General features: G+C 47.8%; 1 protein-coding gene across 2 annotated transcripts in view; it reads left to right on the top strand.

The window, feature by feature from the left end:
- BRPF3 (bromodomain and PHD finger containing 3) overlaps positions 1 to 26,064 on the top strand; it is a 32,850-nt gene extending 6,786 nt beyond the window's left edge. For both annotated transcript variants that reach the window (XM_059938818.1, XM_059938816.1), the window contains exons 3-13: positions 1,717 to 1,873; positions 4,226 to 4,357; positions 6,692 to 6,820; positions 7,114 to 7,426; positions 8,168 to 8,470; positions 10,090 to 10,599; positions 13,489 to 13,582; positions 17,107 to 17,204; positions 20,026 to 20,123; positions 24,238 to 24,392; positions 25,726 to 26,064. In XM_059938818.1, coding sequence (XP_059794801.1) covers positions 1,717 to 1,873; positions 4,226 to 4,357; positions 6,692 to 6,820; positions 7,114 to 7,426; positions 8,168 to 8,470; positions 10,090 to 10,599; positions 13,489 to 13,582; positions 17,107 to 17,204; positions 20,026 to 20,123; positions 24,238 to 24,392; positions 25,726 to 25,909 — 2,173 coding nt within the window. In that variant the 3' untranslated portion in view covers positions 25,910 to 26,064. The remainder of the gene's footprint in view (positions 1 to 1,716; positions 1,874 to 4,225; positions 4,358 to 6,691; positions 6,821 to 7,113; positions 7,427 to 8,167; positions 8,471 to 10,089; positions 10,600 to 13,488; positions 13,583 to 17,106; positions 17,205 to 20,025; positions 20,124 to 24,237; positions 24,393 to 25,725) is intronic.
- Positions 26,065 to 27,504: the final 1,440 nt, after the last annotated feature.

The raw sequence follows: 27,504 nt of genomic DNA, 5'->3' as shown, positions 1-27,504 counted from the left end.
TATTATTCTTTTCCCCACCTGCACAAATGCCGTTGGGACCCTCCATGGCCAAGAGGTTGTAGAAGGAGGGGGCTGCCTGCATCTGGGCAGGTGTGCTTGGCATGGGTGTTGGTGGGGGATCTGTCCTTTGGGGAAAGGCCTAGGCCTTGATTTTGTAAGCTTGGCTTTGGGGCAGGAATGTCTGACCATGGAAAGGCGCAAGGCCTGGGTGAGCAATGTCTAGCCCAACATGAACATCCTTCTTGGATTCCACCTTCTTGTTTAGCCATAATTGTCTTCCTTTCAGTGGAGTAAGAGGAAGAGAAGAAGCAGAGGAAACGCCACAGGAGCACTGAGGCCTTGCTTAACCAATTTCGGAACACAGATGGTGTAGCAGAGAGATCATGAGTTCCAATCCTGCCCGGCTTCACCATTTTATTAGCTGCATTAGTGACTTTGACAATGTATTCAGCCTCAGTTCCTAAGCTGCCTTTCCATCTTTTATAACATGGGAATAATGTGACCCATGTTGAAGTTTGGGCATTATGGTAGAGACTGTGGGAGCTCATTAATTCCCTTCCCACTCCTCCCTGCTCCACGTGTTATTGGCTTGAGCGCTGACCTCCAGACTTCTCTTTTGGCGCAGTTTAGCCAGCTAAATTAAAAAAAATTTTTATAAATTTTCATACAATTTTTAAAGCTTACTTTCTATTTGCAGTTATTACAAAATACTGGCTGTATTCCCTGTATTGTACAATACATCCTTGAGCCTATCTTACACCCAATAGTTTGTACTTCCCACTCCCCCAGCCCTGTATTGCCCCCTGCCCCCCTGCCACACACTGGTAACCACTTGTTTGTTCTCTATATCTATGAGTCTGCTTCTTTTATGTTATATTCACTAGCTTGTTGTATTTTTTATTTATTTATTTTTTTTGGCCACGCCACACGGCTTGTGGGATCTTAGTTCCCTGACCAGGGGTTGAACCTGGGCCCTCGCAGTGAAATCACCGAGTCTTAACCACTGGACCACCAGGGAATTCTCCTGTTGTATTTTTTAGATTCCACATATAAGTGTTACCATACAGTACTTATCTTTCTTTGTCTAGCCAGCTAAATTTTCAGATTCTCCATCCTCTTACATCTTTAGATCCATTTTTTTTTCATTTGGTTCAAAATTAGACATTTTTAGGTTACTGAGATTTTTAATGAAAAACCAGAGGTCAGACAACTCCAAAGGGTTGTATTTGGGTTCAGAAGGCAGTAGCCTGCTGTATTCCTACTAATTTTCCTTCCAGCTTGGCTGTGGACTACTCCCTGGTCTGGTGGGACCCTTAACTACAGGGGGCAGGAAATAGTGACCGCTTTGCCCACAGCTTATGCAAGTTCCTGTTCTCTTTTGCTGCCTTTATCAAGAGAAGAGTGGGGGTGTTGGGGCGCAGACCTGTGTCTCGGGGGTCCAGGACTATAGGGTCAGGGTTCCTGGGGGAGGGTTCTTTTGGAGGATCAGGACTGCAAGGCAGGAGGTGGAAAATCAAGTGAAATATCCCATGCTGAATCTGAGCTGCTTAACTTTGCTGTCCTCTTCAAGCCTTTCTCTGAGGTGAGGCATTTGGCTACTTTATTCTGTCTTCCTCTATAAGGTTCAGAAATGAACCAGGGGGTCTGAATAGGAGCCTGTAATCTGGGCTGCCCACTGACCCTGTCTTTCACTTCCCTGTGCCTCCTCTACTCAAGGTTGAACAAGATCTGTAGTGGTCTCTCCTTTCAGAGGAAAAACCAGTTCATGCAGCGGCTTCACAACTACTGGCTGTTGAAGCGGCAGGCACGGAACGGTGTCCCCCTCATCCGGCGCCTGCACTCCCACCTGCAGTCCCAAAGGAATGCTGAGCAGGTAGGTGAAGTAGTTATTTGAGGGCAGTGGAGTGAGGTGGAGAGTGACGAAGGAAAGATGGTTGGGGCAACCTCCCTGAGCCTTCTGCGGGGCCTTTGCCTGTAGCCATCACCTCTCTAGGTGGTCCATCCCAGGAGTGACCTCCAGGACTGTAGAGCTCTTCAGACCAGATAGCAGCCCTTCTAGATGAGAGAGGCTTGGCTTGGAGCAAATTCTAGGGGAGAGTGGAAAGCAAGCCCAGCTTTCCCTCTTCGTGGGGAAAACCCTTTAGATATGGCAGAAAGGAAGAAGTGGGCTGAGAGTCAGGTGACCATGTTGTATAAGTTAGGAAAAGGCATACTTTCCTTAAGACACTATACTGCCATCTGCCTAAAAATGTTCCATAAAAAATACACTAACCATCTAGGTTGTAGCGCACAGCCTGCCCAGTTGGGGTGATCTTTTAGACATTAGCAACTGGAGTTGCTGCATGTTTAGTGTTTTCCGAGATGGTGGAGGCCTCCTGAGAGACTTTTAAAAAACATATTTAGTTCTCTCTGCCTCTTCACTTGTTCCATTACTTCTGCCTTTAAATATTCCCACACCATTACTCCAGAGACAAGGCAAGCCTTCCCATGACTCTGGTGCCCTCTGTTCTGTCTGATTTTACTTTTGCCTTTTGTAACTGAAGTCCTGAAGGGGAAGTGTATATCCAATCTCTCCTTGAAATGGTCTGCTTGCTCCCCTGTAGCTTCTTCTAGAACATCAGTGACCCCCTTCCAGCCCAGCAAGTCTTTCCTCAGATTCTCACCTTATAGACTGTTGGACTACATTTGACACCACGATCGCTTTGTCTTAGAGCTTCTCTGTGACACCATTTCCCACCCCCTCTACCCCACTGACTGTACCCTGTGCTGATCCTAATTCTTACCCCATAATGGTAACACTCCCAGGGGCTCTGTTGCCTCCCTGTTGGCTTGGAGAGCTTGTCCACTCTCGTAGTTGTCAATAACTGTGTAGCAGTAGCTCCAGGTTTCTTGTCTTGTCCCCTCCCTTTTTTCTGCCCTCAGTCCCTCTGGGGCAGAGGAACTATAGATGTCCGTGTAGATGCTGTTTCCTGAACTCAGATATTGGAAACTGAATTCATTATCTTCCTTCATCTCCGTAAATGTATTTCCCCATTACTGTCATGGAACTTTCTTCCTCCTGACCTCAGACGTTGCCCACCTTGGAGTTACTTTTGGCTCTTTCCTCCATAAGGAGCTGCAGTTAATCATCCCCTGATCTGTTTTGGGGGATTTATCAGTATATGGCCCTTTATCTCCATTCCACAACTACCCTGCTCACCCATGCCCCCTTAATTTCAGCAGTAGCTTTCCAGGTGGTCTCCAGCCTCTAATTCTTTCTTTGCTTTACAACTGGTACTGTCTTACACACTCAACCATTTTCCATCCTGTCATTTCCTTTTCCGGAATATATTCCCCCTCTCCAGGCAGGCCACGTCCAGGCTTTTTTGCCTGGCATTTGAAGCTTCTTGCCAGCTGGATCCTGGGTCTTCCTTGGCTTTTGTGGTTCTCCAGTTTCTCTGCTCTGGCCAGCCCATTTTTCTCAACAAGCAAAGAATCACTATTTCTGCCTTCATACTTCTGCTTTGTGGTCCCTTCGGTTCCAAAAGAGGCCTTTCTTACTGCTTTCTTTATCCACTTGCATCATTAAATGTGAAACCCTAGTAAGATTGCTCGTCCCAGGAATCCCTGACCTAACCCCAATCCACTGAGATCTTCTCTATTTTATGTCCTCTTAGCATTTTATATTCAGTTTATCCAATCAGTTTTTGTTGTCTTTATGCTGCTGTGCCCTTGCGTATCAAACCCTGGGCCTCTTTCTTCCCTCAACTACACTGTAACCTCTTTTAGGGCAAGAATCATGTTTTTGGTGGTGGTGGTGGTGTTTTAAAGTATGTTCAAGTCAGTAAGCACAAGCTCGTAGTAAAAACTTCGCTTTGTTTTCTAGCCAAGTCGAAGCTCTAGGGTGAAATTCTTTCCACCCTGAGGTGTCTATTAGTTTCCTTCTGAAATTCTTTCCAGACCTGAGGATGCACAGCTGCTCTCTGGTGTCCCTGGAGGTAGGGAGAAGCAGTCCCAGCTCTCACCCCAGCAATGGTTATTGTGCTATAGTGAAGAAACATTGTTACAAGGCTGGGGAAGCCCAGGAGGAAGGGTTGTAGAGGGGGTGGAAGGGTCTCTGGGACCATGGGTCCAGGAAGGGGATGGGGCTCTTAGCTGCTGAGGCCCCAGGAGGCTTGAGCAGGGAGAGGACTTTGGGCAGGAAGGAGGCCCACAGCTCCTCTATCCTTTCCCTTCCCTCCTGCAGCGGGAGCAGGACGAGAAGACAAATGCAGTGAAGGAAGAGCTGAAATACTGGCAGAAGCTCCGGCATGACTTGGAGCGGGCACGGCTGCTAATTGAGCTGATTCGGAAAAGAGAAAAGCTCAAGCGGGAGCAGGTGAGGAGGAGCCCCCAGGGCTCTTGTTCAAGATCTTTTTCTCTTACTGTCAGTGTGGCTTCAGGAGACCCAGGAGCCCCTGCCTGGTGTCAGCTTTCTTACCTTCCTGCCCAGCACTATGGGCTCCAAGGCCTGCCTACTCTGCATTGGGTGTGGTGCTGCTGATGGCTTCGAATTTAGGGAGTTTAGCTCCTGGTGGCCTCAGGCATAAGCTTAATATCCTATGCCTATCCAGGGGCCCATCCCTGGAGTTTCTCATTCAGGATATCTGGGGGGGTGGAGGCGGGGGAGCCTGGCCTTATGTTTTGGAGAGCTTCTCAAGCCATTCTTATGGGTATCACCTTTGACCTGGGAGCTTCTGGGGTTTCTCACTTGGCCTTTAAACACTTATAGTCTTGAATCATTTAAATTTTCCAACCTCTGTTCAAGGAGATTCTAAGCCTCTGAGCATGGGGAATGTTGAGGTAGGTAGTGTAGCATAGGAATTAGGAATATGAGCTGTGGCATCAGGCAGCTTGCGTGTTGGTTTTCTTTTTAACATCTTTATTGGAGTATAATTGCTTTACAATGTTGTGTTAGTTTCTGCTGTATAACAAAGTGAATCAGCTATATGTATACATATATCCCCATATCCCCTCCCTCTTGCTTCTCCCTCCCACCCTCCCTGTCCCACCCCTCTAGGTGGTCACAAAGCACCGAGCTGATCTCCCTGTGCTATGCGGCTGCTTCCCACTAGCTATCTATTTTACATTTGGTAGTGTATATAAGTACATGCCACTCTCTCACTTCGTCCCAGCTTACCCTTCCCCCTCCCCCGTCCTCAATTCCATTCTCTATGTCTGCGTCTTTATTCAGACAGCCTGCGTTTATATCCTGGCTCTGCCACTTACTACTTGTATGACATTAAGTTGCTTAATCTCCTTATACCTCGAGTTTCCTTGACTATAAAATGGGGGTAATAATAGAACCCATCTCGTAAGGTTGTGAGGATTAGATGACTTAGTGTATATAAAGAGCTTAGAACAGTGCCTGGCACGTAATAAGGCTATAGAAGTGTCAGCTGCTATCATCATCATCATTATTGATACTCTTTGCCTCCCTGAAGTGTCTACGGCAGCACTCTGCACATGACAGTGAGCAAAAACTATTAATTAAATGCCAAAACTGTTCTGTCTGGTCCAGGAATAGCAGCTGTTACTCGCATGCTTCAGAGGCCTGGGTTAAAGATGTTCTTTCTCTCTTTCTCCAAACTCTGCTTCACTGTTCAGCCCCAGCACAAGCCCTTCTCTCACGGTCCTGTAGCCCGAGTTTCCACCGCTGAGACTGGGCAGCTCATGCCACAGGTGGGCATGGAGGACATCTCAGGACCTTGTCTATGGATTCAAACTGTCTGTGCTGTCCCAGGCCTGGTCCCACAGCTGAGCTTCTCTTCCCATTTCTGGTCCAGAGAATTGTAAGGGAAAACGAAGCAGGCAGGGGATGCAGGCAGGCCTGTTTTGATGTAGCCAAGAGGCAGGAACTTATAGTCTAATACACGGCTTCCCAACCTTTTTACATTAGGGCACACATGGAAAATAACATTTGTATAGCACACTGCTGCAAATATGTCAGGCTACTTGCCGCCTAAGGGGGTGAGCCTCGAGGCCCTGGTCACCCTAGGCCGACCTAGGTGGTCAAGGGCCAATTAGGTGGGAATTCTGGCCCAAGGGACATTTTATATCATCAGTGTGCCCCTTGGACTAAGTCAGACCTAGGTATAAGTCCTGTCTCTGTTCTTTTCTAGCCAGGTGACCTTGGGTTAGTAACTCCTCATCATACTCTTTTCAAACCTCAGATTCCATATTTGTAAAATGGAGATAATAACAGTTTCTCCTTCGAGGTTATTGTGATGATTAACTGAGGTAATATAAGTAGAAAGGCAGTGTGGCATAGTAGTCAAAAGCACACACTGTGAATCCCAATCTGTCCCTTATTAGCTGTGTGACCTTGGGCCAGTCACTTACTTAGTCCTTCCGTGCCTCAGTTTCCTCTTTGTAAAATACCTCATTTGTGCCTATTTTGAACATTACTTGGCACTTAGTAAGGACTATAAAGGTATTAACTATTATTACTATAAGTTTTGGTATAGCGCTGAATGCATAGGAAATGTTCACAAAGTGGTAGCTGTTGGTGTCATTATTTCTAGGCTAAAAGTTCAGTGATAACTCCTCAAATAGTGGTCAGCTTAATATCTTGTGAAAATTTGTTGTACGCAACTGGTGAAAGTCAAGTTATCAAGCAAAAGTTCGGTGCCTCTTTGGGGGGTGTCCTGATTTCTCCCTATCTCCCCGACAGGTCAAGGTCCAGCAGGCCGCCATGGAGCTGGAGCTTATGCCATTCAACGTTCTGCTGAGGACAACACTGGACTTGCTGCAGGAGAAGGATCCCGCACACATCTTTGCCGAGCCCGTCAACCTGAGTGAGGCAAGTTCCCCCCCTACTTCCTGAGCAGTGAGCCCCGCCTGAAATGGAAATAGGGTCTGAGCAGGCTAGGAAGGGGTTGGGCCACAGGGTGTACAAAACCTGGGGGTGTCTAGCAAGGCTAGTAGACTTGCCCATGGTGAGGGCTCAGCAGGCCAGGGTGGGCCAGGGCCCTGGGGCTGTGGGTGAGCCCGGCATGGCCAAGCCAGAAAATGGGGAGGCAAGAGTGCCGCTGAAGGGTGCGCCTGTTTGGCTAGTAAATGGTTGTTGTAATTGTACAGGTTTTATATGTTTAGGTTCCAGATTACCTGGAATTCATATCCAAGCCAATGGATTTTTCTACTATGAGGCGGAAGCTGGAGTCCCACCTGTACCGCACCTTGGAGGAGTTTGAGGAGGACTTTAACCTTATAGTTACCAACTGCATGAAGTATAATGCTAAAGACACAATTTTCCACCGAGCAGCTGTCCGCCTGCGGGACCTGGGAGGGGCCATCCTGCGGCACGCCCGGCGGCAGGCAGAGAACATCGGCTATGACCCCAAGAGGGGCACCCACCTGCCCGAGTCACCCAAATTGGAGGACTTTTACCGCTTCTCCTGGGAAGACGGTGAGAAGCCTGGACGGGCAGGGAGGAGAGGGGCCAGGAGGAGGCACAGGGATAGAGCCCAGAGAGCCAGGGATCAGGATGGGCCTTGGGGCTATAGGGTAGACTCCAGGAGCAAAGCTGGGGATAGGCACAGGCTGGGGTACATGTGCTTGTGGCTGGGATAGTTCCAAGGATTAAAGTTAATTCCCTGAGCACTTCTTGAATAGTAGGATAAGGGGAATCAGGTACTAGCTGTCTGTCTGAAAAGCTAAAGATTCACCAAGGGTCTTTCTTTCCTGGACTCCCTCTGTGTGGCGTTGGAGCATGGGCAGCAGGAGTGCAGTGCTGGTGTATGTCTGGCTCATTCAGAAGAGTGCAGGTAGAGCATCAGAAAAATGGAATTGCCTCCGTAATTCCCTACTCTGCCTGCCCCTGCTCTCTGCTTCTCGATGGCAGCAGCCAAACAGTCACTCGCGCCGGGGGATTGCCAAGCTGCCTCGTGCCTGCTCCACGGAGCCCATAATCGTGACTGTGAACTGCTTCCTGCAGGTGTTTCCCAGATTCTGACCTTGTCCCTGTGGCTGCCCTCCTGGGAGCGGTGTTGCCAGGGCCAAGGCCCCACAGTGACGCTGCTGGAAGCCACTGGCCCAGGCACTCCAGGAGAATATTTTGCATCCGAAGGAATTGGCCCCTGCCCTTCCCTTTGCCCTGGGCTGGTCAGGTCCTTCAGCCCCTTCTTCTGTCCTCTCTTCTCCCTGGCAGTGGACAACATCCTCATCCCAGAGAACCGGGCCCACTTGTCCCCAGAGGTGCAGCTGAAGGAGCTGCTGGAAAAACTGGACCTGGTGAGTGCCATGCGGTCCAGTGGGGCCCGGACCCGCCGTGTCCGCCTGCTACGCCGGGAGATCAATGCCCTTCGGCAGAAGCTGGCACAGCCGCCACCACCACAGCTGGCATCACTAAACAAGACTGTGTCCAATGGGGAGCTGCCAGCAGGGCCCCGGGGGGATGTGGCTGTGCTGGAGCAGGCCCCGCAGGAGGAGCCAGAAGACGATGGGGACAGAGGTGAGAGACAGTCACGGGCAGGCCAGGGGCTGCGGGCCAGGGTAAGGGAGGGTTAAGCTGAAATCCCGTAGTGGGAACATCCTTCCCCAACTCTAGGTGTGACCCTCGTGGGCAAGCAAAAGCCCTGGGAGGGGTCACACTTTCATGCATACCCAGGGATGATACTCAAAATATTTAACAATACGTAGAGACCAAAATTCATCCGTCAGAGTAGATGTTGGCTGTTACATTGGAGGGGGCTCCTGAGGGCCTCTGATGCAAATATTTAGTTGTTGGATTGTGAGTGGGTTCAGGGAGTTTCAGACGCTGGGGCCCAGTAGCTGTTTACTAACTTGTAAAGAAGTATTTCAGTATTTTGCACATGGTATGGCCATGTTGCACATACCAGTTAAATATTAGCTCAACTTATACCATCATGTAGAAAGGCTCTTAGAGCAGGTTAGGTTGTTGTGTGGGGAAATAGAAAAGAAAGAAAGACCCTAAGGATGGTCTGGGCTCATGGCTTTGACCCCAGCTGGCCAAGTCTACAGGCCCATCCCAAGCAGAAAAGCCCAGAACTGCAAAAGACAGCTGGGGGAAGTGATTCTCAGAGATCCAGATGCCTTACCTGAGTTGCTTTCCATCCTCTCCGCTTCTTTGGGGACAGAATTGTCTCCCTCTTACCAGCCCTTGGATCTGAGCCTGTAGCTCAGGAGGGCCTGTCATCCACACAATCAAGAAGGTTGGGAATTATCTCCAGAGGAAAAGGGGCCAAATTGCAGGGAATGGCCCATTTTATTTTAGGTTGGAGGAGAGCAGGGATGTGGCTGAGAGGTCAGATTTAGCATTAGAGGGCTTCGTGTCCATTGTGACCCTTCCCAGCTTCCCGTGTGGCAGTCAGCATGCCACTCGTATCTATCCCCACTCCTGGGCTAAGGCAGTGCAGAGTCATGCCCATTGGACCGGCTGCAACAGCTTCTAGAGGTTTCAAAAAATTTCTAGGCTTCATCTCCCAGAAATTCAGATTAGGGAAATCTGAGCTCTGTTTTGAAAGTCTCATTTTTTAAGGTGGAGGTTGAATAGACATGTTCGGGAGCCACTGATTTAACTTCCTTGCTCTCGTTTTTTCATATCTGTAAGCTGCTTCTTTCTGCTTGTCCTTCTTGCTTCACTTGTGATATGAAACAAAATACATTGACAGATGGGAAAACACCTGGGTCTAAAGAGAGTTGTAGACCCCTAATCTGTGAGGCTGAGACTTACCTAATTATTGATTAAGCAGGGGGCTTTGGGCTTTCTTGGGTGTAGGGCAGTGGTTTATAACCTTGACTTCATCAAACTCACCTGGTAAGCTTTAAAAAAAAAATCCATCATTAGCTATTTGGTTTCATTTTGTCTGGGGTGGGACCTCAGCATTGGAATTTTTAAGAAACTACCTAAGTGACTAATACATAGCCAGGGTTTAGAACTACTAGTGTAGACACAACTTAGTCCTACCTTCTCTTCACCTTAGACCTGAGACGCGTCTCAAACCTTCTAACACCCTATGCTCTTGGTTCTTAGTTATCAGTGTCATTATCTGGCTTGTAGGGGCAGACTTTTTCTAAAATGTTCAAGCAGATTCTCTTTTTCTCTAACAGATGACTCCAAAATGCCTCCCCCACCAACCCTGGAGCCTACTGGGCCTGCGCCTTCCTTGTCTGAGCAAGAATCCCCTCCGGATCCCCCAACTCTGAAACCCATCAATGATAGCAAACCTCCAAGCCAATTCCCAAAGCCAAGAAAAGTGGAAGAAGATGAGCTTTTGGAAAAATCACCTCTGCAGCTAGGGAGCGAGCCCTTGCAACGCCTGCTCAGTGACAATGGCATCAATAGAGTGTCCCTCATGACCCCCGATACATCCCCCGCTGGCGCCCCACTCAGTGGCGTGGGCCGTCGCACATCAGTCCTCTTCAAGAAGGCCAAGAATGGGGTTAAGCTACAGAGGAGCCCAGACAGGGCCCTGGAGAACGGCGAGGACCATGGCGCAGTGGGCTCTCCTGCGTCTCCCACCAGCATCGAGGATGAACAGCACTCCCGGAAGCGGCCGAGGAGCAGGAGCTGTAGTGAGAGCGAAGGGGAGAGGTCCCCCCAGCAGGAGGAAGAGACAGGTGACCTCGCCTGTGACTTCTCTCGCTACTTCTCATCTGCTTTCCTGCTTTGCCTTGCCAGCCAGCACCTTCCCCAGTCAGCTGCCTCCCTAATGGCCCCTGTGGATGCCAGTAGTAACACTGAGGACTCCGTAGCTCACAGTTGGGCCTGGTGCACGAGTAGTGGCCTGGGGAAATGGGCTTTGAGCAAGTGTTTTGAGAGGGCTAGCTTGTGTCTGGGGCTCTCTTTGGCCTGGAGCAGCATATAAAGCTATATATGATAAAATGGTTCCTACCTTCATTTTAGTTCATTTATTCATCAGATATTTATATCAGGCATTATTGTAGGCACTAAAGTGTAGGGGGAAAAATCAATAAATAAAACAGACAAGTCTCCTCTCTTGTAGGGGAGGTAGACTAAAAGCAAATAAGTAAATTGTATCTCATATTAGAAGCTGTGGAGAAAAGTCCAGCAGGGAAGGGGGGGAGAGGGGATGCTGAGGTGGTATTAGAAAGGGTGGCCAGGGGAGGCTTTCTGAGTAAAGATCTGAAGGAGCTGAAGGTGTGAGCTCTTTGGGTATCTGGGGAAAAGACGTTCCAAAAAGATGGACTAGCAAGTGCACGGGCCATGGGGGTGGAAACATGCTTGCATGTCTGAGGAACAGTGAGGGAACCTATGTGGCCACAGCAGAGTGAGCCAAGGGATCGTAGGTGATGGGGTCTCAGAGGTAGTAATAGGGGCTTGTCACTAAAGAGTCCTTACTGCATGTCCAACACAAGCTGGTCACTGGGGAGCAGTAAGTCAGACTCAGGTCCAACTCTGAGAGTTTACCGTCCAGTGGGGAGACTAGATGGTGTCCTGAGGTGCAGAGATATCCCAGTGCTGGACAGTCTGTGGTTATGTGTCAGGTGACAGCACTGCTAGAGGTGTTCAGGGAATAGGAACTGGGGGAGTTGGGAAGGCTTCATGAGTAGACAGTACCTAAGCTGGCCCTGGGGATGAGGACAGACTAGAAAGGAACAGAGGGCTCGGGCCCAGGTGTGTAGAAACAAGGACAGAGTCCCTGTGAGGGACAGTTTGGAGAGGGGCTTCCCTCTCCAAAGTGAAGAGGAGCATCAGGAGCCAAAGCTGTGGGCAAGGTGGACCTGGACATGCAGGGCCTCCATCACCAGACAGAGTTGTTTAGTCTTGGTGGGATATGGAAGGCCAGCTCACTTGGCAAGGAGGGGCCTGCTCTTGGCTTTTGCTCCTCATGTCCTGTTATGTGGTGGCTTTGGGCTGTGTGGTCAGCACATGCTTTTCTCTGCTTTTCTGTCTTCCTACCTAATACTTTGTTTCCAGCAGTACCTTCCTTTCCTGTCTGGTCCAAGCTTCCCTGTAGTAGGGCAGTTGGGTGTTTATATAGAGTCAAGAGCTTGAGGCCTGGAGTTAGGCAGACTTGAGTTCAAATCCCATCTTCTTACTAGCTGTGTATCCTGGGGCATATCAATTAACCTCTGTGAGCCTATTCCTTATTTCTAATATGGGGCTAGTGACACCTTCCTTGCGGGGCTCTAAGGATTGGAAGTAGCCTATATAAAGCACTTGGTATATAGCAGTAGTTGGTAGCAGTTATTGTTGTCATCCTCTCAGTTATATCAGGCACAGCCAAACAGCACTGAGCACTAAAAATGAAAAATCCTGCTGTTGGGAAATAGGTCTAGACATCAGGCTCATCCAACCTGAGAGGGCCCACTGCTTGGGGGCTAGAATCTGTTTCTCCTCCACCATCCCAGCTACCTGGTACCCAGGAATATTTTTGCACAACCTTAGTGGAGTTTCTTAAAAGCAGGTGTTGATCCTTTATAGATGAGGCACAGTAGGCTTTGGTGATTTAAATTGAGGTCATAATGTTAGAGGCAGAGCCAAGTGAGGGTCCAGATGTGTTGGCTCAGACACCTGCTCTTACAGGTGTGACTTGCCTCACAGTTTTCTGGCTAAGGTATATGTGACTTAGAGCTCTTGGCTCAGCTATCAGACTTGTGGGATTCTGGATGGTGGTTGGGAATTGGATAGATAGAGAGGAGAGTTGAAGCTTTCACGGCAGGTGAGAGTCCTGTCCCTGGTATGACCAGACAGTCTTCATTTGCCTCTGAAGGGCTCCCTGCTGTAAACAGACCTTCCCTCATTCATACTTAACAGCATCCTCCATAAGTAAGAAGGTATTACCTTCACTTCACAAAAGTAGAAGCCAAGGCTTAAAGAGGAAAACGGACCCATATTTCAGAGCCCAGTCTAGAACCCAGGGAATCTGACTCCCCATCATCCCAGGAAGGTCTGGTCTGCCTTAGATCTGCTGAAAAGTTCCCCCCATCCTCAACTTTGACTAGCTCTGCTAGATATCTCAGGGTGTGGTTGACACAGTTCTTATCCGGCTCCAGCCTCCCCTGACACCATCCCAAAAGAATGAAGCTAGCTATTGCCAGCTGTGTGATGGATAGGGTGTGTGAGTGTTTATCTGAAGAGGCAAGGTGGGTGGGCTTCCCAAGAGGCAGAGGAGACTCCCTGTTAATTGAGGCTTGAAATTAGAAGCAGATCCAGGGACTTGTGAACCAGCCGGAGTGAGGAAATCTTGGTATTTCCCATCGTAGTCAAATGACGGTAACTGGAATGAGCTATGGGCTATTTTCCTTCATCTAAACCCAGAAGGATGGGAAGGTAAATGCAGTGTCTGCTCACTGCCCTAACCAACATTTCCCCCAAACCTTTATCAGGTTCTCTCCACCACCCAAGACCCATTTCCCAAGAGGAGGGACCAGCCATCCTCTCCACCCCTCCTTGCTGAGCCCTCCCAAGGTGGCTGCCTCACACTGCAGCATGTGTCAGGGGAGGGGGCGTTTCTACACTAAGGCTCACTTTGTCCTTGGCAGGTGTGACCAACGGCTTTGGAAAACACACTGAAAGCGGGTCTGACTCAGAATGTAGTTTGGGTCTCAGTGGTGGACTGGCATTTGAAGCTTGCAGGTAAGAACACTTGTCCCAAAGCTTTGTTTGCAGCTCTGCCACCTCTCCATTTATTTTCCTTTCAGCTGCCGATTGAACCTCCTCCTGCTTATCTCAGTTTTTTTTCTTCCCGCACCCCTGTTATTTCCAGAAGCCTGTCATCTGTGACTCTGGTAGCTCCTAGGAAACGTTGTGACCCTTGACTGTCAGGCCTGATCTGACTAGGGGGAGGAATGGTGCTGATGCTTTACAGGGTTTTTAGAGCTGAATTTGGCTCCAGAGGGTGGGGACACCCTCTGTATTGCCCAGTGAAGTTAACATTTGAGCCAATCCCCACCCATCCCCCGGCCCATTTAGACAACCCAGTTATAGACATGATTTTGCCCTTTGCCTTTTGGGGCATCATAGCAGTGGCCTCTTTAGAAGTGTGGTGTAGGAAAAAGAAATGGGCAGATAGGAAATTTGGAATTGCCTTTTAGTCTGAAAAAGGCCCCAGCTCTTCTACCATCTTTGAGCTGGGAAGGGATGGGTTTCTTTTCTCATTCTTTCACCTGAAGGGAGGATTTCTGAGACGAGAACCTTCAAGTTTCTTCCACGTCTAAGAGTTTATTGAATCTCTGCTCTGTGTTGTATGCTCTGCAAGACACCAGGGAGTATGGGACTCTTGGAAATGGGAGACTTTCGGTGCCACAGAAGAAGAATGACTTGTCCTGAAGGCTGACCTCATGGTCCCTCCACATGGCTATTGGATGGATTCTGGGTTCAGAGCAAGGGAGGAGAGGTCCCAGGGCAGCACCAAAATACTATGTGTCTGTGTTTGAAGTGCTTCAAAGGCTGGCTGGGTGTAGGTTCTATTGGGTTCTCACTCTACACTGGTGCTGGGCTCTTGGAGGCCCCCAGATGCCCCCTTGGGCCTGGACTGCTCCCCCGCTGTAGCAGGGCCCAGCTTTCAGTGGCTCCTTACAGATTTTCTTCCCCACCAAGCCTCAGAAATGTCCTAGCTGTCTCCCTCCGTGTTGCAGCTCTAGAGATACAGGAGTGGATGGGAAAACACAGTTACCAGGCATAGAGAAGAGGCAGAGATTTCAAAGTCTTACAGGATGCTTCTAGCCCGGTCCCGGGTTGGAGTTCCTGACTCCCTTCAAAGATAGGGTGCCTGGAAACCCAGTTCATTGGGGTGGGGTTATCAAACTGTCCCCTCTTAGTCCTTGACTAAAGGTAGAAGGTGTGTTCGGCCCCTCCCTCCACAAAGGGTGCTCTTCCCAGCTGTGAGCCGCAAGGAGCAAGCCAGGCCAGGCTCTGGTTAGCCCACCCGTTCAGACTGCTTGCCTTTCTGCAGAACATGCCAAAGCCACCAATTTCTCTGGGGCCCTGCTCAGTGTGGGAACAATGCCCTTGGAAGGTGTTTCCTCTTTAACTCAGTGGTTCTCAGTAGAATTTCGAGGTTTAAAACAGGAGATTCAGGACTTCAACTACAGGGTTTTTTTTCTTTGTCTTTGTTTTCTTTTTTCCTACATTGTGCGGGTAAGTACATAAAGGAAGATCTTAGACCAGAATCATATAATCGCAGAATAAAGAACCTTGAAAGAATTTCTGGTCACTAATCCCATCCCCTTCCCATCCTGTCCCTGGGTTTATCTTTTCTAATGATCTTCTGAGCAGTTTGGAGCTGCACCCGCTTCTATGGGTCACTCATTCAATTATTAATTGAGCACTTACCGTGAGCCAGGTACTGTTCTAAGCCCTGATAAGGTGTCTGTTCTCAAGGAGCTTATCATCTAGAAGGGAGAGATAAATGTTAAGCCAGTAAGCAAAATAATTATAGATTGGGCTGTCTGCTTAGACCTGGGTAACTTAGAGAGAGGGCTGAAATGCAGGCCATGATCGAGTCACTTGTGCGTTTTTCTATGAAACGGGAACATATGGACCTAGTTTTGGTGTTACATCCTATCTCATTGAGCTCAACCTTCTCAGAGCTCATCATCTGATAGTATAACGTCGGTAGTTTATAATATTAAAGTGAGACATTAAAATTTACTGCCGTTTATATAATAATATTTACTATATAACTGCTATTTATTGAATACTTGGTGTGTTCTGTACTGAGTGCTTTCTGTGTATTAATCCATTAAATCCTCACAGCAACACATGGGGAACACAAGCCTCAGAGAGGTTAACTTGCTCAAGGTCACAGAATGAATGAGTAGAAGAGTGAGGTTCTGAACCCAGGTAGTCTGACTCCAGAGTTTCTCTCTTAACTGCTTGGTTGTGCCCTCCTCTGTTGTATTTGGAGATGTCTCCCCAGATCCATGATGTGAACTTGGAGAGGCTTTCCTAATAGAACTACCAGTACCTTACATTTTTATAAGGACTCAGATTCTTTAAGTCCAGTGGCAGATTTTTGTAGGGTGCATGGGAACTGAATCCTGAATGTGAACTGGGTGTTGTTTTTTTCCCCAACAGGTCCTCATTTTGACTAGCAGGAAGAAAGCTCCCAACCTACTAGTAACTGAAGGATTATGATTCATCAGGTTCTCATTGTGCCAGGTTTTCTGTATAAGACCATGATAAAGTCAGTTATGATTCAGTAAAGCAGGAGTACCCTACCCTCCAACCAGTCTTCACCCTGGCCTCTTCGTGTCCCATTAGGGGTTTCTTAAGCATTTTCGCTCTACTGCAGGTTGTTGACTTGTCTTATAAGCACTTTTTTTGTTGAAATAATTATATAGCAGTAATATTTTTTAAAGTTTGAATGGGAAAAACCCATAGCCACATCATTCTTGCCCAGAGGCTTCTGTGATTGTACATTAGAATTGCATTGGGAGCAATTTAAAAATACTGATGCCTGGGTGGGTTCCAGTTATACCATTATTCTTGTATTACTGTTCTCATTTTTGCCTATTACCTTCTAGTCTTTGTCTACTATATATTTTTTATCTCTTTACAGTAGCCATATTTTAAAAAAACTGGTCTGCTTGGTAGTTAAAAAAATCCATCTCTGTCTAAGAAAAACGTCACACAAAGTAGAAGTGAGACGTGGATTGTTTTTCCAATTTAAAAAGTCTTTTCTAATTAAGGAAGTAAGGCATGTCCATTATAGAAAATTTGGGAAAGAGGCAGATTTTTGTACCTCAAAAATAAATTGGTTTCTAGAGAAGCAGTGTGAACCAGAGAGTTAAGAATTCTGGGCAGATGTGAGACAGACCCTCCTCATGGCCAGGCTGCTTAGACTCTGGAAAGATTGACAAGTGCCTGGGGTGACCTTCCCCCTGGATGAAATCCAGTATCCCTGGGCAGGGGAGCAGGCCTCTCTTTCCAAGTTCAGTCCTTCCACATGGATGAAATGTTTCCTTAACCTTCGTGGGAACATTCTGGTCAGAAGTATATCATGGGTTAGTATGAGTTTTTAGGGGAAGGTGAGAAACCATTCTCCTTGAAGGGTTTTTGCAGCTCTGCTCCTAGCAGAGATGGGAGAGCAGGAGTGGATGTGTTACTCACTGAAATTGTTCATTTCGCTCCTCTCTCCCTCCCTGCTCTATATGCAGTGGTCTGACACCCCCCAAACGCAGCCGAGGGAAGCCAGCCCTGTCTCGAGTGCCCTTCCTGGAAGGTGTGAACGGAGACTCTGACTACAACGGCTCAGGTGAGGAGTGCTGTACAGGTGCATCTTGGGGGACCAGGCCTTCCAGAGAACCAGTTCTGCGGGCTGCAGCCAGACCCTGAGCTCCTCCGAACCTGGGGGCACTGGTCAGGGAAATGGCCCTTCCTCCCAGGTCATTCATACTCCTTTTTCTTTTTTTTTAATTCATCTTATTTTGAATAAGTAACACATACCATGGTGACAAAAATCAGAAACATACAAAAGGGTGCATAATGAAAAGCCAGTTCTCCCCTCCCTAGAATAGCCACTGTTAGTGGTTTCTTTTGTGTCTTTCCAGATGTAATCCATACGTACACAAACCAAAAACTTGTGTGTATATTTAAAAGAGTGAGCAGAGAAGCCTAACATGCACATTCCTCTAAACCATGCCTTTTTTCAGTTAATAGTATATCTTGGAGATTCTTTTGTGCTTTTTATTGGCTGTCTAATGCCCCATTACATAGGTGTGCTATCATTTACTTAGCTGGGCCTCTGCAGATGGACATTTAGATTGTTTTCGTTTAACTGTCATAGTCAATGTTGCAGTGAGCAACCTTGTACAAAGATCATTTTGTATCCCTGGGGAGTATATCTATAGATATACTCTTGCTGTATTGAAGGAAGTATGCATTTGTAATTTTGATAGATATTTCCAGTCTGCCCTCACAGGAGTAATATGATATCCTGTGTCACTGAATTTCACACATAACCCTGTAATTTCATGTGATCCAATGCTTCTACTCCCTGCTGGAGTAGAATGGAGACATTCTACTCCAGCAGGTCCAAACAGTAAAACACATGGATCTTATCTCCTCGGACTGAAGGAATAAAGGACAGGGCAGAGCCAAAGGAGAGGCCTGGGTGGTGCTCAGGTGGAGCAGGTGCAGGGCTGGCTGTTCTCTGAGCACACCTCTGTCCAGCCCTCCTATGGGGGGTGTGCACTCTGGATGCCCTGTCTTTGAAGCTTCCATCTAACACTCAGCCTTCAGGGCTTCTCTTCCCCTCTTTCCTTTTCCCAACTGCTTTATTTTCCCTTAGCATCAGTTTCTTTTTCATATGTGTGTTGATGAATGCATGCCTGCATGTTTCATTACTGTCTGACTGTCAGTGCCCAGAAGGCAGAGCTTATGTCTAGGTTAATTTGTACAGCATCTAGTGCAAAACTGGGAGCGGATTGGCACGTACTTTGTGCTTCTGGTGGTGACATTTTATTCTTATTTTTAAAACCACGTAATTATTAAAATGATGCCGAAGGAAATTTAAAAAGGAAACTGACCTTCCACTGTTGCATCACCTTAACACAATTGTCTTCATTTCTCTTTGTTGCCTTCTATTTATTTCAGGCACGTTTTTAACAAAATGCTAATCCAAAACATATGCTCTTTCATATTCTGCTTTTTTCAATGTTATCTTCCAATCAATGCATTATAATTTACTTGTTTCATTGTTAGAATTTGGTTATTTCCAACTTTTAACATTATACGTAATGTAGTGAACCCATATTTTTGTTCAAAAACCTCTTATTCATTTTAAAAGTTATTTTTCTAAGAACAAATTCCCAGGGAAGGAATTTACTGGAGTAGATTGTTCATACTTTTTTTTTTAACGGCTCTTGAGACTTACCGCCAAATTATATTCTGAAAGGATTAGACTGGTCTGCAGTTTCCTCAGCAGTATATGATTGCACCAGTTTCCCCGCAGCCTGCCTCTTCAGTATTGGATTTTGTCTTTTTGTTGTTATTGCTATTGATTTAATAGACAGAAAACAAGACCTCATTATCAGGAATACACTTTATAAAAAATTATATGTGTAGATGGTAATGTTTCCTTAGGAACATAATTTCTACTCTGTGGAATTTGGATCTTTTCCTTAGTTGAGTGTGGTCACCTCCCTGTTGCCAGCTTATAGACTGGGGAGGGGAAGGGAGGTTCCTCTGTGTGCTCAGAGACATTTGTGAAGTACCCATCCATATGTGCTAATGCATTAGTTGCAGAACAAAGTAAGCCGAAGAGATGTGGTGCCTGCCCCAGGCAGGACACCCTGTGTAAGGTTCTGACAAAACAGGCAAGAAAAGAATCTGCAGACCTGCTTGGCTCTGCTGAGCGCTGTGCAGCCAGGTGTCCTGGATAGCCAGGTGTGGCCTTGCTAAAGAACTCATTTAGCAAGTAGTTTTACTGGGATGTCCATCCCAGGCATCTTTCTCCATGAAGCCTCCATCATGAGGCCCACCAGTCAGGGAGGCCCAGAGAGCAGATAGTGGCTTTGCCAAGATGGGTTATAGTCCTTCTTCCTGGTGTCCTGGTGATGAAGCAGTTATATTTTTCCAAGGAACATCAACCTAGGGTTCTAGTTCAGAGGTCAGAAAACTGTAACCTGTTGCCTTTTTGTAGGGCCCACGAGCCAAGAATGGTTTTTACATCTTCAAATGATTGAAAATCAAAAGAAGAATGATATTTTGTAACACGTGAAAATTACACAAAATTCACATTTCAGTGTCCAGAAATAAAGTTTTATGGGGATACAGCAGTGCTTGTTCATTTACCAATTGTCTATGGCTGCTTTCATGCTACAATAGTAGAGTTGAGTAGTTGCAATGGAGACTGCAAAACCTAAAATACTTACTATTTGGCCTTTTAAAGAACAAGTTTGCTGTCTCCTGATCTAGTCTTAAGAACTAAGGAGAGGGTAGGGAAGAGGAAGGGTGGAGGGGATGTTGCTCACTCATTCCAGGGCTGCCCCAGTCAAATGGAGGCCCCGGTCAGGCCTCCTGGGCACCATTCCATGCCCCCTTGGGCACTGTCTCCTCCCCTCCCCCACCCCCAGGCAGAAGCCTCCTGATGCCCTTTGAAGACCGTGGAGACCTGGAGCCCCTGGAGCTGGTGTGGGCCAAGTGCCGAGGTTATCCCTCCTACCCTGCCTTGGTGAGTCTACCTGATCCTCCTCCCTCCCCTGGGTGGTCTGGCCCCTGCCTTGCCTTGGGGGCTTATCTGATTGGATCAAGCCAGCAGAGTGTGATTGGGAGTCAGGGTGCCTTTAGCTGCAGAAGGGAGGGAGGTTTTATCCCAGCCTGGGTGGGTCACACCAGCTAGACTCCCAGCTTAGGGCACTTAAAATAGGTTAAAGTATGCAGACAGAAGCTAGGGCTCTTAGCGATTTAATAGCATATATTTATTTGCTAAATAAAAAAAATTATTATGCAAAAAGTAATATGTGCTCATTGTAGAAAATTGTAAAAGCTGTTAATAATGCTTAGGTGTTTTACTTAATGTCTGTCATGCTAAGTTCTTGAAATGCTGAGGAAGGTATGGTTATTCTCATTTTGTAGGGGAAAAAACTGAAGATCTATTTGCTACCATGGTCATCTAGCTATTAAGTGGCAGGGTTGGAATTTGAGCCCAAGGCTCAAAGTGTGTGATGTCAAAGCCTGTGTTCTGAGCCACTGAGTTCAAAATCACCCACAGTCCCATCTATTCAGAGATTACCTCTTGATGTATATCCTCAGCCCTTTTTTTTCTGTTTAATGCATAAATGTGCATAAATATGAGACCGTACTCTGTTTAACCTCCCCTTCACTTAACAGCACACCATGAGCATGCATGTCTTATGCCATTAAACATTCTTCATCAGCAACACTTTCATTACTGCATCATCTTCAGTCGTATGCGTGTACCTTATTTTAACCATTCCCTAGTTGGTCATTTAGATCACTTTGAATTTTTCACTATGATAAACAGCCAGCAGTAAGCATCATTTTAGCTTAACATTTGTGCACATCCATGGTTATTTCTTCACAGTGAAGAAGTCTTAGGAATGCCTTCTTGGGGCATCTATGCAAAATTCTGATGCAAATCGCCAAGTTGCCCCTTAGAACATTAGTTCCGGTTTATACTCCCACCAACAGTAGCTAAAATTTCCATTTTTTCCGTAGTAGCAGTAGCTAAAAATTCTAATTTTTACCACCTTGATTGTTATGTCTTAGGGCTCTTTCTATATTAGGGAGGTAATATCCATCTGGCCCTGAAAATACTGATTCTAACCTTTGGGGCATGTCAGAATCATCTGGGGGAATTTTTTAAACAATGTAGATACTGGGGCCCCATCTCAGAACAACTGTATTAGACTCTCTAAAGCCAGACCAAGGCGTGAATATTTTTGTTTCTTTGTTTTATGAATTTTTTTTTAAAACTCCCCAGATGATCTATAGTGGGTGTTGAGAACCGCCCTGCCAGCCTATGCATGCACACAGAGCTCTGAGCCTCTCCCAGCTCATTTGTGTCTATGGCTCTTTTCATAGGCAGCAGCCTCTTAAGGTGAAGAGTGCAGGAACTCTGATCCTTTTTGGACAGGTGACCAAACTGTAGCTCCAAGAGGTTATACGACTTGCTGGAGTCATATTGGAACCCATGCTACCTGCCTTACCCCCTGCTTAGCAGTGGCAGGTGGGAGATCCACGTTGTGATCCAGTGCTGAGGAGGTTGGACCTGGGGCTGCCTTCACAGGCTCCATGCCCAGCTGTCAGTGAGACCCCCAGCTTAGTTGTTGAAGAATTGATTAAGACTGTGCAGGTTTAGTTCTGTTTTTTTAATCTCACAATACAAAGAAAGCCAGTCTAAAACTAGTCTCTTTTTTTCCCTTTTTTTGTTTCTTTTTTTTAAATAAATTTATTTATTTATTTTTTGGCTGTGTTGGGTCTTCATTGCTGTGCGCGGGCTTTCTCTAGTTTCGGTGAGCAGGGTCTACTCTTCGTTGGGGTGTGCGAGCTTCTCATTGTCGTGGCTTCTCTTGTTGCGGAGCATGGGATCTAGCCGCGTGGGCTTCAGTAGTTGTGGCACGTGGGCTCAGTAGTTGTGGCTTGCGGGCTCAGTAGTTGTGGCTTGCAGGCTCTAGAGCGCAGGCTCAGTAGTTGTGGCACACGGGCTTAGTTGCTCCGCAGCATGTGGGATCTTCCTGGACCAGGGATCGAACCCATGTCCCCCTGTATTGGCAGGCGGATTCTTAACCACTGCGTCACCAAGGAAGCCCCTCTTTTTTTCCTTTTTAATTATCTGCTTAATCATACATTTTCTTTCGTGATAAAGAAATTCAGCCACCACCTGAAAAAACCCACCACGTGAATACAACCTGTGTTTTTATTTTGGTTTATGCTCTCCCAGTCGTTTTCCTCTGCATACTTAAATATGTACTTGTGCATATAGTGACTATACGGTTTTTAAATTTCTGAGGCTCTTGTTCTTTAAAAAAATGTTTTTTGTTTTTCTGTAAAAATTATGTATCTACATTACAGAAGCTTTGGAAAAAGAGAGGAAATCAACACAAATCCCAGCATTAGGACATCATCTATAAGCATTTTGTATTGTTGCTTCTATTTATCGTTTATATATTATAGCTGTAACAATAGTGTGTGTACACATTTATTATGTAATGTGTTAAATGTTATCACAGACTTTATTTCCATGTTGTTTTACATCTGCATGACATTTGAGTGAATGGACCATTATTTATTATTTGGGGATACATTTGCCTCTGTCTTCTTTAAAAAGGGAGGCGAGCTCCCCTTAAGAGGCAGACTTGCCCATCTTGCTTCTGCCCTTGGGGGGACACTTTTCACAGTCTGCCCCACTTTCCAAGCCAGGCACTATCCCCACTGTTGATAATCGAGGAAGTTCAGGAGGGCTTGTCTGGTGGTTCTCATTAGGACCCTTAGCTTCAGTCCCAGGAGGGACAGACAGGCTGGGAGTTAGAGTTTTTACCAAATTACACAGCTGGGGGCAGGGTAGTGGTGGTTCTTCCTTAGAGTAAACTCTTAACTAGAGGACCTGCTTTTAGCTGCTTATCTTGAGAAGGATGTAGGGAAGCTGGCAGACACCCAAAAGTAAATAGAGCAATTTATTATTATAAGAGGCCCCCTGGGACAGGGTATAGGAATTAAGATTTCTCCATCTCTGGAGAAAGCTGCTTCCTCCGTAAGTTTCCAAGTCTCCCTGGCCTTGGTGCACAGAGATTATCAGCCAGCTGCTCTGGAAGCAGGGGCTGTGTAGGAGGCAGTGGGCAGCAGAGGTCCAAGCCTGGTCCAGGCGCCTGGTTTTAGTCCCAGCCAGCTACATACATCCTTCTGTGCTTGGCGTTCTCCTCTGTCATCTAACACTTGTCAGCAGTCTTCTCAGCATCAGCAAGAGGATGAAATAAGATGATGTGTGAATAATTAGGAGCTTTGGTAACTTTGTCAGTGCTCCACAGAGCTGGAGAATTATTGTTGTGTTGATGCCACCAGGCATTTTGCTGAGCCCTTGCCCTTGTGGAGCCTGCAGCCTCAAGGACTAATTCTTCCAGTGGCCCTTGTTTCCGACCACATCATTCTCCCCTCTTCAGCAACCCTCCACACTCAGTCTTTTGCCTTCTCTCTTGATTTTACCGTGGAGGTGCTAAAATTGTATCTGGTCTATGCACCAGGAAGGATTATAGTCAGACAGGAAGGTGGTGGGTAACCAGGAGATCTGTTTAGGTAGAACCAAAGGGATGGGCCCTCTGGCCGATGCAGGACCTTCTTCACAGCCATGGTGTCTAGGAAGCCCCTGAGATTTTGAAATGAATTGCATAGGTTCTAAAGGGAAATTGGCAGGGGAAAAAATGGCCTCCATTCCTCTCCCCTAAGGGACATTGGGAGGAAGGCGTTTGTCTGTATGGCCTGGATGTCAGAGATGCTCCACTCACTTCTGAAAACCCCCCACCCTGGCTTCCCAGTACTTCTCTTTCAGCTCTGGGGCCTGACAGTTGATGGAGCAAGCTCCCTTGTCGGAAGGTCTGATTGGAAAGGGCCAAAGGATTAGGACAATATCTGGGGAAACAGAGTCAAAATTTCTGTTTGGGGTACTGAGGGTCATTGGAAGAGGTCAGCCCCTCCATCACTGCGTTGTGGGCAGAGCCAATCCCCTGCATAGCTTTGGTGTACGGTGGTTCAGTGGTTAGTCCTACAGCAGGGCACACTGTTCACCCCGTCCACCCCCAGCTGAATGCTGTCTCCTTTCCTGCTTCCAGATCATCGATCCCAAGATGCCCCGGGAGGGCCTTCTGCACAATGGCGTCCCCATCCCCGTCCCCCCACTGGATGTTCTGAAGCTGGGAGAGCAGAAACAGGCCGAGGCTGGAGAGAAGCTCTTCCTTGTCCTCTTCTTTGACAACAAACGCACCTGGTGAGTGGGTGCTGCTGCTGGGAGGGTGCACCAGGATGCAGGCTGAGGGGCCCAACCAGGTGGCTGTTCTAATGCGGACGTGCCGGAGAGGTACACAGAGGGGCTGTGGGCTCGACCACCCTGCTTCCACCCAGGTGAAGGTGAAGGGTTACCTGCCAGCAGCTGGTCTGCATTTGCCATGTTAACAGTAACCTGGTGTTACTAATAACACTGATTAATGTTGTTAATAGTAACTGAGGGGTATTGCAGATCAGATTCCTTGCGAAACACTCTGAGATGGAGATTTGTATTAGGAGTCTTATTGGGAAGAGCTGTGGGGGTGAGGGGGTGCAGCGCTGGGCAGAGGAAAAAGTTGAACTGCAGTGCACTTGCTGCAGAGGCCTCAGCTCATCCTGTTTGGAGCTCTGGAGCTGGGTGGCTCATTAGAGATGTCAGGGATTAGGGCTGTGCCTTTGTACCCCCATGTCAACCAGTCATTGAATGCTGGCTGCCCCTGGGGAGGGGCGTGATGTTGGTGGGGGGTGATTCCTGGAGCGGGACTCACTTGAGAGCCTGTAATCTGCCAACACTCCCAGCGGCTGCAGGAAAGCATGTCTCAGTCCTGGGCGGAGAGTTCTGGGCAGTGCAGGATCCACCGCAAGGGGCTTGTCTGCTCATGGCTTGCAAACACCAGCAGGAGGATTCTTTCACCTCTGCTTCTGTAGAGTGAAGAGGTAGGACTAGCTAATAGCTATCATTTATTGAGCATTTACCCCATTTCCTTATGCAAATTGCTTTACATGCATGATTTCATTTGGTCCTCATTTAAATCTTCATTAATCCCCTCCCAATCCGTTTTGCAGATGAGGAAGCTGAGGCTCAGAAAGCCAAGAATCCATAGCCAGAACTGGGATACAAACCAAGATCTGGCTCCAAAGGCTGGGCTCTTAGCCACATGTTATATTCACCCAGGGATCTTTTAAAAAACACCAGGTGCAGGCCCCACCAGAGATCATTTCATCGATTCCTGGCATCAGCTCCACTTCCTAGCTGTAGCTCCCTGACTCCGCAAGGCAGGGTGAGGCTCAGAGCCCTCCAGATGACTCAGCTAGTCTCCCTGGGGGCACACGGGCTTCCCTCTTGCAACCGTCTAAGCTGAGTGAGTGTCCTCGGCCCAAGTAAGGGCCTGGCTGCAAAATATGTCCCTTGGTGGCTTCCCGCCTGTGGCGTCCCAGTCTGCCTCCCTCTGCCCTGTCCCCTCCCCCTGGCTTTGCTGGTCCTGGGCAAGTGGGTCCAGAAGAGCCTCCTTTGGGACCCACCACGGTCCAGGCTTCTTACTGTGCTTGTATTTTAGGCAGTGGCTTCCGAGGGACAAAGTCCTGCCCCTGGGTGTGGAAGACACTGTGGACAAGCTCAAGATGCTGGAAGGCCGCAAGACCAGCATCCGCAAGTCAGTGCAGGTGGCCTACGACCGTGCGATGATCCACCTGAGCCGAGTGCGGGGACCCCACTCCTTTGTCACCTCCAGCTACCTGTAAGGGCAGGGCCTGGCCTGCATCTGCCTGCCCTGCCTCCGTCCTGTGGGGCACAGAGAAGCCTCTTCCTGCCCCAGCCAGACGTATGGCTGGCAGCTTGCCCCTTCCATGGCAGGCCAGGGACTGGGCTGTATCCTCCCCAAGGACAAGGCCCCAGTTTTGACTGACTGCATGGTTCCCCTGGTGGGCCTGCTGTGTGCCAAAAACTCCCACCTGAGCTCCCTCAGGGGCTGGTCCACCGAAGAACCAGTTAGAAATAGAAACAGCTGTGAGGCTTGGGCCCAGCCGAGGAGATAGACCTGGCCCCAGAAAGCAAGAGGTCTTGGGCTTTCTCAAGGGTGTGCCTGGCCCCCTCCCACCCATTCCCAACTAACTACACCTCAGGGTGAGCGAGGCTCTGACACTGACCCCAGAGGTGCTGTGGATACACTAGGGTCCCACGGGGAATCTCACGGAGCTCACCCTCTCTCTCCATCACCCATCCTCATACCTCTTCCCTGTCCCATCTTCTGCACCTCTGCCCAGTCTCTCTTTTTCCCTTGTTCCTTTCCCAACTTCCTCTTGTGCCAAACTGACAGAAACCATCACCAAACTGATCTTTTTCTTTTTATGGCTCATTCCCTTTGAGGCCAGCTGCTAGCCTACCACTTGGGTGACCCCTTCACCAGCACACCTCCCCACCCCCTTACATGTGCTACAGACAAGCAGCTGAGGCCAGCCTGTGAGAGCTTGCCCGCTTAGATTGAGGCAGGGCCCCTCCGGCCCTCTTCTGTCTTGCAGAGAGGTGGGCTTAGGCTGGATGGGCTCCTGTCAGCAGACCAGGCTGCTTGTGCCAGTGTCCATCTGTCCACGTGGATTCCGAGGGTTGTTGGGTGAAGCTGTGCCCTTTGGCTGGGTCTGCCCTTTCACTCCTCCTAGCCTCTCCTCGTGGGCTTTTCCTTTTCTGCACCTGCAGCCTCTAGCCTCTCTCTCTACCAGCAGGGATGGCGTGGGGCCTGCAGTCCAGCATCTTCGTGTCCTGTGCTGCGCTCTGCCCTGCCCAGCCTCTGCTGCTCCGAACTCCAGGGAACACAGTCTTTTATTTCAAACCCTCTGTCCCCTTCCCTCTTCTCCTTCAACCCCCTCTCCACCTTTACCTTCTCAAAAACAGAAGGGAAAAAAACTGTGAAACGGGAATGCTGACTGACAAACCAACACAACTTTCAGAGGCTTCGATGTCTGTTCTCTGGATGTTTCTTTTCACCTCTTAAGCACCAAAGTTGCAGGGCCAGGTTGCAGGCCGCTGATTGCCATGTTGATTTTTAACCTGACGTTCTTTTTAATTGTTTTAAATTTTTCATAGGGGAGTTTTGGACAAAACAAAGTCACTGGGGAGATCACTGCCATTTTTACACACTTTTTAAAAATACAACCAACCAACCGCCACGACTTCTTATACGTTTGGGACATGAGCCAGAGTTTAAAAGGGAACCAACAAAACTCTCTATAACATAAAGGATGGGGTTTTGGATTTTGTACAATAATAAAACTACAATACAGCCTATGGCTAGGGAAGGACATAGTGTATATAATTGTAAAATACTGTTCTAAATTATTCA

The sequence above is a fragment of the Balaenoptera ricei genome, chromosome 11 (assembly GCF_028023285.1).
Source record: "Balaenoptera ricei isolate mBalRic1 chromosome 11, mBalRic1.hap2, whole genome shotgun sequence".
NCBI classification, from domain to species: domain Eukaryota; kingdom Metazoa; phylum Chordata; class Mammalia; order Artiodactyla; family Balaenopteridae; genus Balaenoptera; species Balaenoptera ricei.
This window is presented reverse-complemented; position numbering and strand designations above follow the sequence as displayed.